The sequence below is a fragment of the Musca domestica genome, unplaced genomic scaffold (genome assembly GCF_030504385.1).
Source record: "Musca domestica strain aabys unplaced genomic scaffold, Musca_domestica.polishedcontigs.V.1.1 49, whole genome shotgun sequence".
Taxonomy (NCBI): Eukaryota; Metazoa; Arthropoda; class Insecta; order Diptera; family Muscidae; genus Musca; species Musca domestica.
Window position 1 is genome coordinate 2,399,418 of NW_026712344.1, and position 18,543 is coordinate 2,417,960.

At 39.5% G+C, this 18,543-nt stretch overlaps 2 protein-coding genes across 2 annotated transcripts in view; both read right to left on the bottom strand.

The window, feature by feature from the left end:
- On the bottom strand, positions 1-3,861 carry LOC101894935 (vesicular integral-membrane protein VIP36). Its single transcript, XM_005188558.4, has 5 exons — positions 3,352-3,861; positions 3,167-3,282; positions 2,906-3,103; positions 650-979; positions 1-580 (listed from the first exon to the last, which is right to left on the bottom strand). The coding sequence occupies exons 1-5, from the start codon at positions 3,473-3,475 to the stop codon at positions 374-376; spliced, it is 975 nt and encodes a 324-aa protein (XP_005188615.1). The 5' UTR covers positions 3,476-3,861; the 3' UTR covers positions 1-373.
- Positions 3,862-6,428: 2,567 nt separating this feature from the next.
- LOC101895218 (adenomatous polyposis coli homolog) overlaps positions 6,429-18,543 on the bottom strand; it is a 52,660-nt gene continuing 40,545 nt past the window's right edge. The window contains 4 exon segments of the mRNA XM_059127948.1: positions 6,429-10,796; positions 10,799-11,821; positions 11,891-12,077; positions 12,139-16,810. Of these exon segments, the coding sequence (XP_058983931.1) occupies positions 7,713-10,796; positions 10,799-11,821; positions 11,891-12,077; positions 12,139-16,625 (8,781 nt within the window). The 5' untranslated portion in view covers positions 16,626-16,810 and the 3' untranslated portion in view covers positions 6,429-7,712.

Below are 18,543 nucleotides of genomic sequence, written 5' to 3' on the forward strand. Positions count from 1 at the left end.
CAAATTTTTGTGATGTAATATCACACTGGAAAAATTGCAAATCAATAATTTTTCAACACAAATACCTACTGAGAAATGAATATAGAGAGGGCCAGAGTAGGGTATATATACGCGAAATTATACCTAATTTAAATATTTGAAAATACTAATTGCTCGAATAAATAATTAAATGAAATCAACTATAACCACGGTAGGTATATAAAAATACATCGAAAAAATATTTTAGTTAGAAAATGACTGATATTAAAAACTATAAAACCTTAATTTGTTGCTATTTAAAATATATTCATGTCTTTTTCTCTCAAAAAGATGTCGTGTTTGGTGGAGGTCGATCGGCCGAAGACTTCAATATCTAAAGAAAAAATGCTATTAACTAATAAAAGCGTTTACGGGCATTTTTCTCTTTGAAATAGGAAATGGCAAAAATAGCCACAGCTACAGCTGCCAACATTCCGAAGAGTAAAATGAAGAAGATCTTGGTATTTGACATGCTGGGTTTGGGGTCATCTTTATGCTCACGTGGTGGCTCGAATGTTTTGGCATTGGGAATTATGTTGGCGCGGGCTATAATTTGATCGGGCTGTTAGAAAAAAAAAAGATTTAAGCATTATTACAAATGTAACATCTCAATGAGCGAAATTCAACTTACCGTAACATCTGTGTCCAAGTCGTAGAATTTAAAACTCAAAATATCATGATTGTCTGACAAATCGCCTGTTGTTGCTGAAAGACCAAAGAAGTAACCTGTTGGTAATTCAACATTGTTAACAACAAAGCAATTTTTCCATTCGTTGCGATTTTCAAGATCTGTCGATACCGATAAAATATCGTTTTCGTAACGGATCGCCACATGTGTATCAAAATTAACATTACGGAAACGCACTTCGCAACCGGCTAATTGTGTATGAGTACCGTCACGGTCATGATCGTAACTCCATGTGCCATTGTTTACCATTGCGCTCAAGTAGGGATGTTGATGCTAGTTTAAAAAATATGATTCATTAGTATTATTGGTAGATAAAATTATTTCCCGAAAATGTTAAAATTCAACAGTTGTTATTTATAATAGTTGATTAGTATTATCGAGTATTAAACTACTCAAGAGCTGATATCTAAACTAGGCGTTTAAAATACATTCATTTTTCAATAGTGTAAGTGTAAGAAAATACCCAAACTTTAATTCAAATATATATTGTGGGAATGGGAACTTCAACTTATCCGGGAAAAGCCAATAATATGGCAATGAGGACTTTTAACGAAATGAAAACGGAATTTTAATATACTTGGGAGTCAGAGACACATCTCTCACGAACCGTTTACAAATGTATATCTGTGTTCTTTTTAAAATAATGGAAACAATTTCGGCCCAAAACCCCTCAAATCTAACGTGTTAGTTTTTCGGAACAACTCTAGTTTAGTAAAAACTCTTAGATTTTTTATGAAATTTTTTCCAGAGGTAGGTATTTTTACCCTGAACCCGGGAAACTATTTTTTTCTTTGGGGACCCGGGACCCCAGATTTTTGACCCGAAAGTCCGGGATCAAGACCCCGCCTGGACCCGGATCCACTTACCCGATATAGACAATATGAGTATCGATTGAAAGCTTATGGAAATACCTATCCAACAAGTGGTCACATGAAGGGGTAAGTTGTCATGGTTCGGAAGTTATAGTCAAATTATCGATTTTTTGGACCCGGATTTTTTATGAAACCCCCAAAAAGTCAAAAAAGGGCCCAATATGGGAGTCAACAAAATTGTTTCCAAATTATAGCTGACACTCTTACCTTTCCAAAATGCTACAATTTGTGCTAATACCTTTTTCGGGTCCAGAGATATGGGTCTTTCCATCCGCATAACGCGATTCTAACCAGTTCATTAAAATGATGTTTTCAATAAAAAAGTGTTTATTTCGCGTAACAGTCGTCGGAATAACAAAAGTTTTCTAAATTTGGCACTTTTTGTAAATAGCCGGCCTTCGGCCCGGGCTTGAGATTTTCACCTATGGGTATGTCCGACACCGGCTAACGCGAACAAAAGGTTCATAATTTCGGCACTTTTTGTAAGTAGCCGGCCTTCGGCCGGGGCTTGAGATTTTCTCCTCTGGGTATGTCCTACACCGGCTAACGCGAACCAAAGTTTTGTAAATTGGATACCTTTTGTAAGTAGCCGGTCTTCGGCCGGGGCTTGAGATTTTCTCCCCTGGGTATGTCCTACACCGGCTAACGCGAACCAAAGTTTTCTAAATTTGACACTTTTTGTAAATAGCCGGCCTTCGGCCGGGGCTTGAGATTTTCTCCTCTGGGTATGTCCCACACCGGCTAACGCGAACCAAAGTTTTCTAAATTGGATACCTTTTGTAAGTAGCCGGCCTTCGGCCGGGGCTTGAGATTTTCTCCTCTGGGTATGTCCTACACCGGCTAACGCGAACCAAAGATTTCTGAATTTCATGCTTACGCAAAATATACCTTTTTTATTGAAAACATAGATTTAATGAACTGGTTATGCGGATGGAAAGACCCATATCTCTGGACCCGAAAAAGGTATTAGCACAAATTGTAGCATTTTGGAAAGGTAAGAGTGTCAGCTATAATTTGGAAACAATTTTGTTGACCCCCATATTGGGCCCTTTTTTGACTTTTTGGGGGTTTCATAAAAAATCCGGGTCCAAAAAATCGATAATTTGACTATAACTTCCGAACTTCTATATCGGGAAGTGGATCCGGGTCTAGTCTGGGTCTTGAACCCGGACTTTCGGGTCAAAAATCTGGGTTCCCAGGTCCGTCCCCCAAGAAAAAAATAGTTTCCCGGGATCATGGTTAAAATACCTACTACTGCAAAAATTTTCGAAAAAATTGAAGAGTTTTTACTAAACTAGAGTTAAGCCAGTTTTTCTTCAATACTTACATTGTGAGGACCATTGTGATTGCTGTAGGTATCCAATATAACAGCTAGACCAGAAAAGTGATCTTTACTGCCAAAAACTGGACCCGGTTGCATACGTTCCTTAGTATACCAAATAGCAAAACCATCACCAAAAAGTTCTGTGCCCTTGCCATGTACCTTAAAGGTTACATGAACTTCCCAATTTTTGGTCAAACATGGCTAAAAACAACCAAATACATTGTAAATTATTTGTACTTTGCACATCTGAGTCATAATATTTACCGAATAGTTCCATAGCGCACCACTTTTTGATTGTAAATCGGGTGTGAGCCGTATGTAGTTGCTTGTCACCACAGTGTGTCCGAGGAAGTCCCAATTGGCTAGATTAACTCCAACACCTGAAACAACATGTAGCATTGACAAATTCACTTTTAAATTTCAAACATAGCATCTGGGGAGGAACTTACCTTGGAATGGTCTAACTAATGAGTGTTCCCTCTTCATGTATTCATTGGTGCTAACTGCACACTCACACACCAGCACACCGATAATAAATATAAGCGTCGCTTTTATGCATTCCACAAAAGACATTTTGAAGTCAATTCAATTTGGTAACTAATTAAAAAAGCGTGTTGTTGCTATTCTTTTGCTCTTATCACAAAATAACAATTAGCCGCACAAAATCAATGTTTGCATTGGAGAAAATATTCGAGAATGTTGATGATGGAGTCGGCTTGTTGAAATGAAACAGAGTTGCCGTTGTACTGTAAGGGTTGTTTGCCAAATGTTATTAAATTTGATACATGAAACTAAGTTATTGTCTTAATTAAAGTTATTGCAACTGTTCTTTGGTACAATATTAATGGTGTACTTTATATTTTTCTCAAAAATTATTGGAAACAAAAACTGCAGCGAATATACCGTCTTTCGAAAATTTTATCAAGTTAACATTTTGACGTCTTAAATGTTTGATGAAAAATGTTAGAAATGGCAATACTATTAGCATATAAGAAAGTGGCGCCCTTCAATAGCAACGTATGTCATTCGTCGCCGTCATATGAGGGGCAACGATGGCTGCGTTCAGTTACATATTGCAAAATTTGGAATTTATACTTTAAGAGTTTCTTATCTTTTATTTTCCATTCTGTATTTGTATATAAAAGACATGCCTGCTACTAAGAGTTTAAAATAAAAATGTACTGTTTAATAAAAAAAAAATTGCATTGTCTTTTTATATTTCCTGCAGGAACTTCTTTCAAATAATACGTTTACATTTAATAAATCAATTGTCAATTCCATTGCGTATACGTCAAATGAAGTCGACTCTCCAAATGCAATGGAATTGACAGTTAAAATCCATTGAATTTAGAATAAAGGAAACACAGGTGTATAATATAGGGGATGACTACAAAATCTATTTTTTTACTTTACATTAAAAAATGTGTTTTTTTTTTACCGACATATATAAACATTTTGTTGGCATCTATTGTTCTTTAAAACTAAAGAAATTTTCAAGATTAATTTTTGAAGATATAATGTGTTTATCACGTTTTAATAACAGCAGTTAGAATGAAGTATGATAAAAGTAGGGTACGTTAGTCAAATCTTAAGCTATATTTTAAATCATTATCAGACAGAATGGGTTTTACATATGCGCCGTCACTTTTATTATCTATGTGTAATTCCGTGTGCATGTCAAATTTTTACATATGACTCATAATACAGGGTGAGATGAAAAAACTGAAAAAAAAAAGACTGCTGTCATTTCTAAGCGACTCGTCCGACAGCTGTTAAAATTATTCCAGTGACAGTTCATTATATTGTTCACAAGCGCACAAAAGCATTTTGGTGAGAATTTTTCAGAAAAAAAAACGTTATTCGTAATAGAATTCAAGCGTGATAGTGTGATTTCTTTATATTTGGCCGGAAAACCACAAGTAACCACAAACGATAGTTAGAGCACTCCAGCATTTAAATGTGAATAAATCTTTTGTGTCTCGTACCATCGCTCGTAACCGTGATACTGGTAGCCTGGTAGCGTAGCCCGACGTCAAGGAAGTGGACGGATGAAAACAGCAACAGCTGTGGCCGAAAAATGGCTCGTGAGCTGAACATATCGCAATATTCCATTTGGGAAATATTGAAAAATGAGCTCGGGGTAAAGCCATTGAAATTCCTAAAAGTGCAAGAACTTACACCGCAACAGAAAGAAAAAGAGCTAAAGATTTCCTTCGCTTGGCCGAAAGTGGTGAACTACCGAATTTGGTTTTCTCCAATGAGAAAACATTCGTTGTCAAGCAGTTTGTAAACAAACAAAATGATCGTTTTTACTTGCCAAAGAGGCCAGGTGAAAACGTGCACCTTGGTTTGGCCACAAGAACTCCAGCGCCGGCCATGGTGATGCTGCGGGCCACCATAACAGCCGATGGTCGCTCTCCGCTCGTATTAATCGACCGTGGCATCAGAATAAATGCCGACTATTATCACGAAAATATTCTGGAGGGTGTATTAAAGTCTTAGGCACGCAAACATTTTTGCAGCAGACCTTGGACATTCCAACAGGACTCAGCACCATCGCACTAAGCACGCGTCACCCAAGAATGGTTACAAAATGAGGTTCCTCACTTCATTTCCAGCGCACAATGGCCACAATGACCAAAATCTCCTGATACCAATCCGTTATACTATTGTGTCTGGAGTATTTTGGAAAGCAAGGGAGGCACTAAAAAATACCAAAGTGTCGATCACCTCAAGCAAGCGCTTCGGGCCAAAATACCGCAAAGCAACATTCGGGCAGCGTGTGACGATTTTCTTGGCCGTTTGAAGGCCATAAATCGTGCCAAGGGTGACCAATTCGAAAAAAAAAAAATGAACAAACTGTGGCGTTTGACTTTGTTGCAGTTTTTTATCTCACCATGTATATATATATATATTAGACGATTTGCCGCAAACTTTTAATGTTATATATTTTTTTATTGATTTCTTACAGAGAGTAATGTTTTTCAAAAGAAAACTAAGAGCTTTGCAATATTTGCTGATCACTTGGCATTATCACATTTTTTACTTACCGCACACTTTCATTTAATACGTATTCCGCAAAGATGTTGTATTAAAACAATATTTTTCAAATAGATTTCATAATAAGCAAATCATTTTCATTTATTTTGTAATATTTTCTCTTCTTTATAGTCTATTTTAATATATATAGATATATGTGTGTAATTAATAAAATACTTTATTTTTAATGCCAAACAATTTTATAAATAGCCAAAGAAAAAATATTATTAAAAAACCATTTCAATTTAAGTGTATATAGATGAGCGCGTAAAACAGCAATTAAATCATAAATAAAATAAAAAACAAGTAGATTTTTTTGGTATAGAAAAATTAATAACAGTAAACAGACTTTTAAAATCTTTTGGTGAGACTTACAAATCAAAATGATTATGAATAGAAAATTGGGTTTCTTAAAAACTAATGTTTAAACTAATAATGTTGCCTACATATGTTGTGTGTGTGATTGATGGATGTGATATAATAAATCTTTCGTTTTCATATTCTTTATTTAAGTAGTTTTTGTTGTTGTTTTATGTAATCAATATAATAATAACGTTAATAATTAAAAATTTTAAATACATTTGGCTGAAGTTTCAAAGAAAAAATATCTTCCTATGTGACTTTATTGTTTCAAGTTATACATAAATGTTTTCTTTTTTGTTTTGTTTATGTGGATAATTTTTTGGGCCTCATCAAAGATCTAGTATAGAGGCCATCATCCACAGTTTCTACGTATATATATTCTACAAATTACATCTTGTTTTTTTTTTAAATATATTAATATAATACTTCTAAATTTGTTTATGTTAGGATTCCATTTCATGTTTTTTTTTGTATTAGGAGTTCACCAATCAAATTTGATTCATTTTGTGTTTTATTTTGAAGGCCTTAATGGGTGGACTGAGGGACCAGTAGATATACATATTTTGATTTTATATTTATTGTTTAAAAAGTTTGTAATTTCATGTTAGATCCTACCCTACCGCCATTATCTTGTGTTTTTTTTAATATATTTTTGTCTTCAGTATTTCCTATGCAAAAATCCAAGTCTTTTCATCTTTGAGTAATTGTTACCTCTTAATAAAATGTGCGTTGCATAATATGTATGTTTGTAGATAGATATAAGTTTGTATATAAGAAGTTTTATGTTCACTACCACACTGAATTAGTAACCATTTAATGATTTAATTTGTTTTAATTTCAGGTTTATTTTACGATTATTGTTATGTGGAGGAGCTGTAGGTGAAATGTTGGTGGTCTAAAGTTTTTGTGTTTACTATAAACAATTGTAAAATTGTGTCGCATACAAGAGTCAGTTGGAAATGTTAAGCAGCATTTTAATTTAATTTTAAAATACTTTCAATATGACTGTGAAAAAAATTTTCAAAATACATTGAACCACATCTTTATGACAGCTAGTTGCTTGGATGTAGAGACGTTTATAGTTTAATAATTACTTTTGTTTTACACAAATGATAAATGATTCGTATTGTTATTTTTTTCCAGAAATTCATTAACTTTATTTATTGCTCTTCCTTGCTTCTTCCAATTTATGTGAAATTCTTTGGATTCAAGTAATACTTTTTTATATGAATCACAAGGTTGTAATAACCTGCGTATAAATATTTCAGAAAACACAATTAATATTGTTAAAAATGCTTAACGAGATTAAAACAAACTGATTTAATGCTACTCCACATTAAAAAAAATAGCCATTAACGATTTCAAATCAAAGTTAATCCCTCACCTCGTGACCTTTCTTTGTTAAAAATTATTTTCGTATGCCCAAAATTTGTCTTTGTGCCATGGCAATTTTCGTTGATGCCACTGATCCACCATTTGATTTACCGGGACCAGTAGCAGCAACATTACCCACACCAGCTTTGGGTTTCGCCGCTACTACCGTAGTCAATGGTGGTGAGTTATCAAACGTTGTGCTACGTACAAGCGTACCAGGCCGGGGCGATGAGGCGGCTTGTGCCGTAGTTGTTGTCTTTCCACTTAACTGAGATCCTTTTGTGTTGTTGTTGTTGATTTTTGTCGTTGTTTGTTGTCTGTTCTTTGCCTCATCCACTCTACGCCAAATGCCAGCAATGCGTGATTGAGCTTGATTGATTTTTGCAGCAGCATTTTGAGCTGCTGTAACTGCAGCATTGGCTGAGTTCAATGTTGAATTGCTACGCGATGGAGGTGTGGTGGTTGAAACCCTTGTTGATAATACCGCTATGCGGGCAGCATTGGTAGTTACCCTTATGTTGACATTACTATTTGCCCGTTGAGGTTTTGTAATGGAACCGCCAAAGTTGCGTTTGTTTGTGGCTGATAATGATGAAGAAGAAGAATTGGCTGATGTTGGCAGCTTGCGTGTGTTGGCTGTCTTCTGTGGCGATGTGTTGCTGGAGGAAGACAATTGGCGTTTCATTGGCAGCTTTGATAGTTTCGATTTCTTTGGACTAGTTTCAACTACCGGCACCGTTGATGCATCCACAGATGGTTCATCTTTTACAAATGTGCCTTGACGTTCCAAAGGTGGAACAGGTGCAGCTACATCCTGGGCCTTATCTTTTGCAGCATCCTTGAGAGGTTTCTTCTGGGCCAATTTTGTATTTGTTGAGGCCACTGAGGCTCCATTAGGCTTTCTTAATTGTCCATTAGGTTTTGTAGCTGTGCCTGTGGTAGGCCCTTGTGCTTTTGTTGTCTTAGATGTGTCAATGGTTTTTTGGAATTTCATACTATAGGGAGAGACATATTGTGGTTTTTTACCCCCTCTAATTGTTTTGACGGGAGACGCATGTTCTTCGTCGCCGTTTTCTGTACTCTCATCATTAATAGCCGTACTTTCACCGGGTATTACAATTCTAGGCCTAACCACACTTTGTTTTTCGACAATTTCCATTTCAGCATCTTCCAATTCTTGTTCCTCCTCACAATCGGTCAATACATGTGGTTTTGTTTCAAAATTATGACATGATTCGGTTTCAGAATTTTGATCGTATTCCAAACTGGTTAAATCTTGATCTAATCGTGTATTCGTTTCATTGTCTGATGTTGCAACATTATCACTGGTGAATGTATAATTTGAGGTTATGTCCGTATAATTGGTTCCTTGAGTTATATGAGCCTGTAAATCGGAATACGATATCGTTTGAGTTCTATAACGTTCTTGGCTGGATCTTCTTCGGCTACGTGGTGTATTTTGCAAATCACTATCTTGTTTCTGTCCATCGTCATCATCGTACTTTCCATTCTCCACTGAGGTTGTCGCATTTCTCTCATCATAGCTTGTTATTTCAATTTGTAGGGTCTCGTCTTTTTGTGATTCTTCGATTTTTCTTCTCAACTCTTCACTCATTTCTCCGTCAATGGTGTAGGTACGATAGCGATCCTTTACCACTTGTCGCTTTTGTTTGGGTGTCAGATTTCTTAGTCCCATACTTGGAGAGGCCGAGTACGATTTTTTTGGTGTACTTTCTGCTGAACTGAAGTCATAATCTGATGGTAATGGTGTTATAGTTCCATCATTATAGGTATGCTGTTCATCATCACGGGGCAATTGATCTTCGCTGTAGCTACGTAAAGTAATGGTATCACCATCCTCACAGCCCAACGTTACACCGCCATTAGCAGTTTCATAATTCGATACAGTGACTGTTGTGGCCATGCTCGCACAGTCATCAGCTATTTCAGATTGTATACTCGAAACGCTTATCATTGAATCCAAAAGCTCATCCATCAAACTTGGCGGCTTTATGTTATCCAGCAGTAAATTACAAGAAGAATTCACCGACTCGGCACTTCCGCTTAGATGAGGAGGCATTTGCCCCAATGCTCTTCGCGCTACCAAACCAGCAGGCAATGTTTTTCGTGGAAATTTAGGCGATTTGAAATACATTTGCGGAGAGTTTTGCAATGAATTTGGCTGTGTATGGGAATCCTGATAATAGCCAGAAATATTTAGTGAATCCATTCCGGATGGCGGCCTAATATTATCCAGATCAAGACTGTTAATGCTAAAGGTTAATTCCTCTTCTCCATCAGTATCGGGCGCTTGCAAGTTGTTAGCAAGCTTTCTGGCTTCTTGGGCTATGAAAGTCGAATTTGTCATTGCATTGACATTGAAGCACAAAGATGGAGCAGCGGCAGCTGTCTGCACTATGCCACCCAATTTAAAATTGAGGCCACACGAAGAGTTTTCCATTTCGGATTCCGGGTTATCTTTCCGGTCTTTCTTACCGTCATCTCCATTGTCTGTTTTAGTAGACGAGACGTTTTCATTGACCAACGTCTTGTCAGTATAACAGTCCATGGATGATGGCTGAGAATCATAATTGTAACCATTTCCATTGGCCTGATTTACACCAATATTGTCGAAATCTAAAGATAAATCGGGAGGTGGTAATTCATCAATATTCGGTGTGTTCTCGGCAAAATCGTTTAGCTCCTTATAATCGGCTGTGGTGGCTTGATCTTCATCATCTTCGTCATAGGTGATTGAGATAACCTTGGGTGCCGATATGCTAACACTGGGAAAACTTACATCATTGGGGCAAGTGTCTTCATCCCAAGTGTCATTGGAAATCGAAGCTGTTGTTGTTGTACAATCGCCAGCACTGTCATTGGCCACAGTGACATTGATAAAGTTATGATGTATAATAGCTGGACCAGTGCTATTAGTACGTAATTGTTCGGCCGAGGAGACAAACTCTAGAGTTAACCTCTCCACCGATTTCAACATCAAGTCCGGATCTTTGTGCTTTTCATTTTCCAGAGGTTTTTCTGGACTATTATCATTTGTTCGTGATTCTAGTGACACTGTGGTCTCCATTATAAATGACTGATTAGACTCATCACTTTGACCATTTGAGTATCTTCCGGTTCATCAGATTTACACCCAATACCGTTCGTTATCTCTGGATCGCTCGCGAGACTTGGAAGATTTTCGTCTGGTGGAACTGCTGGATTCCTGTGCTGCGCCGCTTCCGAGTTGAAGGGATTTCTTTGATCGTTTATGTCTTCGTCGTGACTGATGATGTTGCTGGTGATCGTTTGCTGCAGATTGTTCGAAATGTTGTCGTTCTTCTCTACGTCTGGAGCTGCTGTGATGGTGGTGGTGGTGTTGATGCTGGTAGCTGTGGACAAACTGGAGTTGTCCATGGATTTGGCACTTTGTGGGCGAATTAGTTCCTCCATTTGAGCAGCTGCAGACGTAGCCTGCCCGTTTTTTGGCTGGTTGTTATGCAAAACCAAGGCTTCACGGGTCAGTAACGAGGGAGGATTTTGTTGTTTGCAGGATTCACCAATCTTCTTCATAATACCCGTATTGATGCATTCCATTAAGAGTTTCTCATCCCTTCGATCGCGTTCCCTCACATGACGATTCGGTGTAAGTTGCTTTCCTTGCATTGGCAATGAATCGAACTGTTTCAAATTGGGATTCGATTGGGTGGTATTCTGATCGTTATGACCATTTTTATGAGTCCGGTGTGAATGGGAACTGCGTGTATGTTTTCGCGACGATGAACTGCTGCCGCCACCCAAGTTGTTATCTCGATTCTTATGCATTCCCGTGAGTATGCATAGCTCGAATAGGGACTTCGATTGGTTATCATTGGAATCACTGGAGTCTACGGAACTATATGATTCATTGCCGGCCAGAATGGGGCCATAGTTTGGTTGTTTTGCACCGTTTGGCTGCGGTTGTGGCTTATCAAATTGACGGGCCGTTGTTTGAGATGTTAGAGAGGATGCTGAGGTTGCGGCATTAATTGGTATCGGTTGTGATGACGATAACGATGGGGTGGTCTTGTGGTTGCCCGTAGAAGTCAAATTGGTTGTAAAACCCAAATTCGATTTGGGTCTATTGCAGCCAGCGGCAATAGCCTGTCAAGGAAATAATTCACATGGGATATATTAGAATTTTTAGACATTTGAAATTCCACAAAATCTTACCTGACTTAATAAGTTGGTATCATCTTCAGATTCGATTGAGAGTGAACTCAACGAATCGTCTTGCCACTGTGGTTCTCTGCGAGCATCCTCTACAACGGCACTTAATAGTGGCTTCGTGGAGTTTTGGGAAGTCCTTACATTTAAGGGCGCCATGGAGTTATCACTGTTGTTGTTATTGCCAGAGGAACTGTGACGGAAAAGAAGACATTAATGTTTAAATCTAATAAAAGTAAAATGTCCCCACTTACGTTGCACCCGAGTTTCCGCCATGTATAAGTAAGGCCGGGCCGACAAGACTAGATCCAACCGTAAGATTGGAAAGACCAGACATTACCGAAAAATTGCATGGACTGTCTTCAACACGGTATTTGCTCATTTCATCGTTGCCTGTCAGATAGGGGGGCAAAACATTACCACCACGTCTCAACATGGCAATGGGATCGATATTATTGACACTGGGCGGCAATGATCGGTGACTGGCTGCTGGTGTCTCAGATATTTTAGGTTTTTCTTTGGCTGAAGCAGACTTTTGCATACCTTCACGAATGCATTGCTGGAGGATATCAATGCCAGCAGCACCACTTTCCGAGGCATTCGATGACATGTCATCGGATAAATTCAAAGAACGTCTATTGATCGATTGGTGATGATTTCTAGCAACGGAATTACCTATTGTCTCGTAGACGGTATCGTCTTTGGCATCATTATTACTGGAACCGAGTGATATGGCCGAAAGATTTGTATTGCTGCCGACTTTGGACAACAATGCTGGTGTATCCTCGGTGTAATATTGCTTAGGTTCATCTTGAGCCATCATACCACCACTAACTGGATTATTTATCGAGGAGCTGTTGTCGTTATGTTGGGAATACATTGAGGGTGCTGCAGCTCTATTCATACCCATGTTGATGCAGGATGCCAATAATAAATCATCATTGTTGTTTGTATTGCCATCCTCTTCCTCTTCACCCTCTGATATGGTATTGGTTGTTGTGGCAGCTGTTGGTTGCGGTTGGGGTGGAGATAGGTTGGTGGATGATGCTTCTTCGTCCATCATGGAGAGGTTACTCAAACTCGTGGCAGTTGAGAATTGAGCAGGTGTATTTTCGACATGAAATGTGCTGATGTCATCTTCAAAAACACTGCGCAGGCAACGTTTACTGGTATTATCGCCGGGGCGGTTATGCGAAGTTCTTTGTACATTGGGGGAAGCACCGCCAGAGAAACAGACTTGCCCTTGACTATTACTGGTATTTGAGTTCCGTCGAGGTGACTGTGGCATACTTTGTGTTGGTGAATCGGGAATTTCCGATGGAGATATAACACCGCTAGCCAAACGACTGAAATCACTAACCACTGAACTTTTGTCGTCCAAGGGCCCAACATCTTCCTCGGCCAGGGAATCCATTGAAGAACGCCGTGAAAACATAAGTGGCGTTTCTAAGGCGGAATTAATTTGTGGTTGTGCTGCGCCAGCCAGTGTCGATGACGATGGTGGCTCTGGTGGAGAATCTGATTTATCAGCATCATTGCTTATGGGTTTCAAAACGCATACAGCAGTGTCTTCTTCTCTAGCTGTATTCTTAACACTCGATCCTTCATGTCTTTCTTTGGTTGTTGTATTGTGCTCTGGCTGGGGTGGTGATTCATCTAAACTGCTCAACGACTCATAACGACTGAAGTATCCGGGTGTACCTTCTTCACAATAATTTACTGGCTTTTCGGGTGTATACGATCCTGATCCGTATGGATTTGAGTTGTGAGTCGGTTGCTGGTGAGGACCTCTACTAAATTTACGTGTTGGCATATGACCAACACCTCCCACCCCTGCATTTGAAGCTGGAGTTTCCGGATTCTCCAGGCCTGTGGGTAAATCATTTTCCTCATTTTTATCAGAAGTTTGAACAGATCTTAAATCTGTTACGGAAGCTGCATTTGATATAACATATGGAGTATCTTCGGTTTGATAGCATTTGACACTGTCCTCCAATATAAGCAGTATTTCGCTGCCTTCTGTTTGGTTTTTAGAACGGGCTGGGCCGTTGGCGGCATTAGCTGGGTTAACATCTTGCGGTACATTATCATTTTGTCCAGATGGCGGTGACAAATCTATATCTGATTCCAATTGGTTTTCAGCATAGCGTAGACTAAAATCTGTTGGCTGATCTAAGTCAGTTTCCTGGTATGTAGCTGCATTATTTTCAGGATCCTCTCTGGAGTTTCCGTGTTTACTTATGTGTTCGGTATATTTCTGGGCGTAATCAATTGGCTGTTCCTCGGCGGGTTCAACATCCCGGGGTAGAGCATATACGGCGCTGGCCGATGGAGGAGGTCTTACCGATGATGCATGGTGCAATTTACGATTGGCATCGGATGCCGAATGAGATCTCATAAGTTGATCGTAGACAACTCCATCTGATTTGGCAGAGAAGACGGAATCACGACTTTCACTCTTGGTAAGCATAGCTGAGCGGGTTAAACGACCAGAACTTGAAGCACCACCGCCCATTACCATGGATCCTAGCGCCCCGGCATGTAAATTAAAACGATGTCTGTGCAACATCGATGAAGAACCACTTGAGCCGGTAGTAGCTGTAGCATCATATGTTGGCCGATCTTTTGGATTCACTGTATCTAGATTATCACAGGTTTCACTGTGTTTCTTGGAAGCAGCTCCCAACTCCTGCTCCAATGCCTTTTGCTTTCGTACATTGAGAGTTGGTAATTTTTTCAAATTTAATGATCTGGCAATTGGGTCCAAATGGTTGGTATTCTGTGCAGATGGACGAAAATTCAAGAGATTTTTCAGAGCACAGGCACTGCCCTCAGAGATCATGGCATGTTTGGAGTGTATTAGGGACCTCAACATGGGCACCGCACCATTATCCCACAGAAACCTCTGATCTTCGGGACAACGTGCCGACAAATTCCACAGAGTACCACAAGAATTGCTTACCACAGTTAGACTTTCCGATTTCAGTTGCTGCAGCAGAATCGACAGGCAATTGTGTTCCCTCAAGATTTGGCGGTAATCCTCGCGCACCGCAATGTGCGAGGAGACATTTCTCAAAATGCCACCAGCATTTTCAATAATTTTCAAGGTTTTACTGGGACCCTCGTAGGTTAGCATGCGCACAATGAAGGATAATGCCCCCTCGACTGCACAAAATTCCGCTTTGTTTGTGCTGCAATGGGCCGATAGATTCCACAATGCCGACAGTATGGCTTTTAGGGTATTCTCACATTTATTCTTCATGGCTGCCTTGGCTAAAGCCGTCACAGTTCCAATTTCATTTAGTACCGCCTTCATTTGAGCATCTGCCCTCCAGGATAGGTTGCGCAATACGCTTGCCGTCACTTGTAGCAAATCATCGGGTGCACAGTCCAGTTGAGCGACCAGCGCTTCCATAAACAGCTTTTGACTGCAGAGCAAGGCTTTATTGTTTTCATCGCCAAATGTGAGATTGGTTAAGGCCATCAAGGCAAACCGTCTCAAAGAGTTGCAGCATTGATTTTCTGGCTTTGGACCATGCACAGCATGATCCAAGTGCACTAAACTGGGAATGGCTTGCAAAGCACCTAACTCGCACATGGCATGACGATGTTCTTCATCGAAACTAACCTTCATGAGGGAGGACATGGCAGCCAAAGGATGACGGTCTGCGTCGTCGGCAATGGCTTCGCCACCACTTTGCAAGAGCGTACGCAAAAAGTTGCAATAATCCATTATTTGATCCAATAGCCGTAAGACTTTGGCCTCTCTGCGTCCTGACTTTTCATCTGGATGTGAGTGTACTACATTGTGCAGGGCCATGCCCGCCCATTTTCTCGGTTCATCGGGTCCACCGTCGGCATGAATTATTTGCACTAACAATGGTATACAACCTGATCTACGTAAGGTATTACAAGTTTCAGGATTTTTGGAGAGCTCATGGAATTTCTTGGCCATTTCCAGCGGGTCATTGGAACCCAACATGGACAGCAGAGAATAGACACATTCAACTTTGGGCTCGAAATCATCTAATTTGTTGCCAGCATTTAAATTGCCTTCATAGCGACTGTCAAAACTTTGAGTCCATGCCAGGCCTTTGGGTAATCTTGCCATTGGCGGTACATCTTTGTAACGTTCACGGGAAGATCTGAAGCCTGGCAAGTTGCCATGCAAATCCAGGGCAGAACGTTGTTCATTGTGACGTTCAAAGTTTCTATCCAAACTGCGATGTTCGCGCAACTGATGTTCGTTGATCATGTAATCGGGAGGTATGGGATTTTCATCTAAGAAATGTTTACGTGGTTTACCACAAGCCGATGAACTTTGCATAGATATATTCAAATTCAGGGTATTATCATCTTGGGTAAATTCTTTCTTGGTATAACCACTAGCAGCCAGTTCGTAATCACTTATTTCCCCATCCTTTTCAAATTTTTTATCCATTTTGAGTTGTTCACCACTGCCGCTACCACTGCAATTATTTGTGTTTTGAGGGTGATTGGTGGTGTTGCTGGATTTGGTCGAATTGCCAAAATTCATGGCTCTGTCAAAGTGTTCTATAAAATCGGGTGGTGGTATGGCATCATAGTCTAAAAAATGTGGTTTTTTGGTGGCCACCGATTCAACATCGACATCGACAACGTCTACATCAGGATTGGCATCATCGGAAAAACTAATGGAGTCATCCAAGTCGGGTGTTGTTGCTTGTGACTGAGTCTTTTCACCGGCCGATGAACGAAACATTTTTCTATTGTTTTTTGTTTTTCTGGGGGGAGGTTTTCCAGGACGGTGTCTGACAATTAATTTCACTCTAAAGGGATTTGTTGTGTGCTGGTGTGGTTGTGTAGATGGGGTCTGCCTCTTATCAGCAGTCCAAATTAAGCCACACTATGCAGAACAATGCAAATATTCATTTTTACGCTGGAACTCTGCAAGTAGAAGAAAATGAAAGAAAATATTAATAATGAATAGTTGGAAATTGAAACAAAAACTATAGATGGACATTTTGCCGAAGAGGTATCGAAAGGTTAAAGTAATCAGAGATGCTGATATTTCAATAAGAATAAGAATTTATTTTAGGAATGGTGTGCTATTGCAGCCACTTCAATTTTCTGCTCAGTTTAAGTATATTTAAGGAGCACAGACGGTTTCAAGATTAAAAAGGCACTGGGGCTGATTCTCAGACATAGATCTTATGACCTTGTTTTTTTATACCCTCCACCATAACATAAAGGCTATATACAGGGTGAGATGAAAAAACTGCAAACAACTTCAGACTGCTGTCATTTCTAAGCCACTCGTCCGACAACTGTTAAAATTATTCCAGTGACAGCTCATTATATTGCTTACAAGCGTACAGAAGCATTTTGGTGAGAATTTTCTAGAAAAAAAGTTATTCGTGATGGAATTCAAGCGTGATACTGTGATTTCTTTGTATATGGCTGGAAAACTACAAGTGGCTATCGTTAGACCACTCCAGTATTTAAATGTGAATAAATCTTTTGTGTCTTGTACCATCGCTGGTTACCGTGATACTGGTACCTTAGCCCGACGGCAAGGAAGTGGACGGAAGAAAACAGCAACATTAGTAGAAATGGTTCAGTGGCCGAAAAATGGCTCGTGAGCTGAACATATCGCAATATTCCATTCGGCAAATATTGAAAAAAAAAGCTCGGGGTATTGCCATTGAAATTCCAAAAAGTGCAAAAACTTACACCGCATCAGAAAGAAAATAGACTCAAAAGAGCTAAAAGTTGCTTCGCTTGGCCAAAATGGTGAAATGACGAATTTGGTTTCGTTGTCCTGCAGTTTGTAAACAAACAAAATGATCGTGTTTACTGGCAAAAGAGGTCAGCTGAAAAAGTTCACCTTCGCTTGGCCACCAGAACTCAAGCGCCGGCCATGGTAATGATGTGGGCCGCCATAACAGCCGATGGTCGCTCTCCGCTCGTATAAATCCACCGTGGCATCAGAATCAATGCCGAATATTATCGGGAAACTATTCTGGAGGGTGTGTTAAAGCATTGGTCACGCAAACATTTTGGCCGCAGACCTTGGACATTCCAACAGGACTCAGCACCATCGCACTCAGCACGGGCCACCCAAGAATGGTTAAAAATGAGGTTCCTCGCTTCATTTCCAGCGCACAATGGCCACCGAAACCTCCTGGAGTATTTTGCAAAGCAAGGTTGCCACTACAAAATGCCATAGTGTCGATCACCTTAAGCAAGCGCTTCACCGGGAATGGGCCAAAATACCGCAGAGCAACATTCGGGCAGTTACAATACATTTCAAAAAAAAAATGTAAAAATGATGGCGTTTGACTTTGTTTTTTTTTTTATCTCACCCTGTATATTTTCAGTCAGTGCTCGTTTAATTAAATATTCTGACTTGTGTCATGATTATTCAAAATGTTGACCATTTGTGGGGGAGTCTCAAAACAGTATCCGATCAAAGTCTGATTTAAATTTGCAAGGATGTGTGAAATTTGAAGAGAATCGGATGCTTACTTCCCATCTTATGAGAGATGAATTTAAACGTTTACCCGTTATGGGGGAGGTAGCAGAAAGAGTGGGCTGATATATTTCATCATTACACCCGATTATGTGATGATAGAAATATTGGAATGTGCCAAGTTTGAAAATAATCGGATGCATGGGTA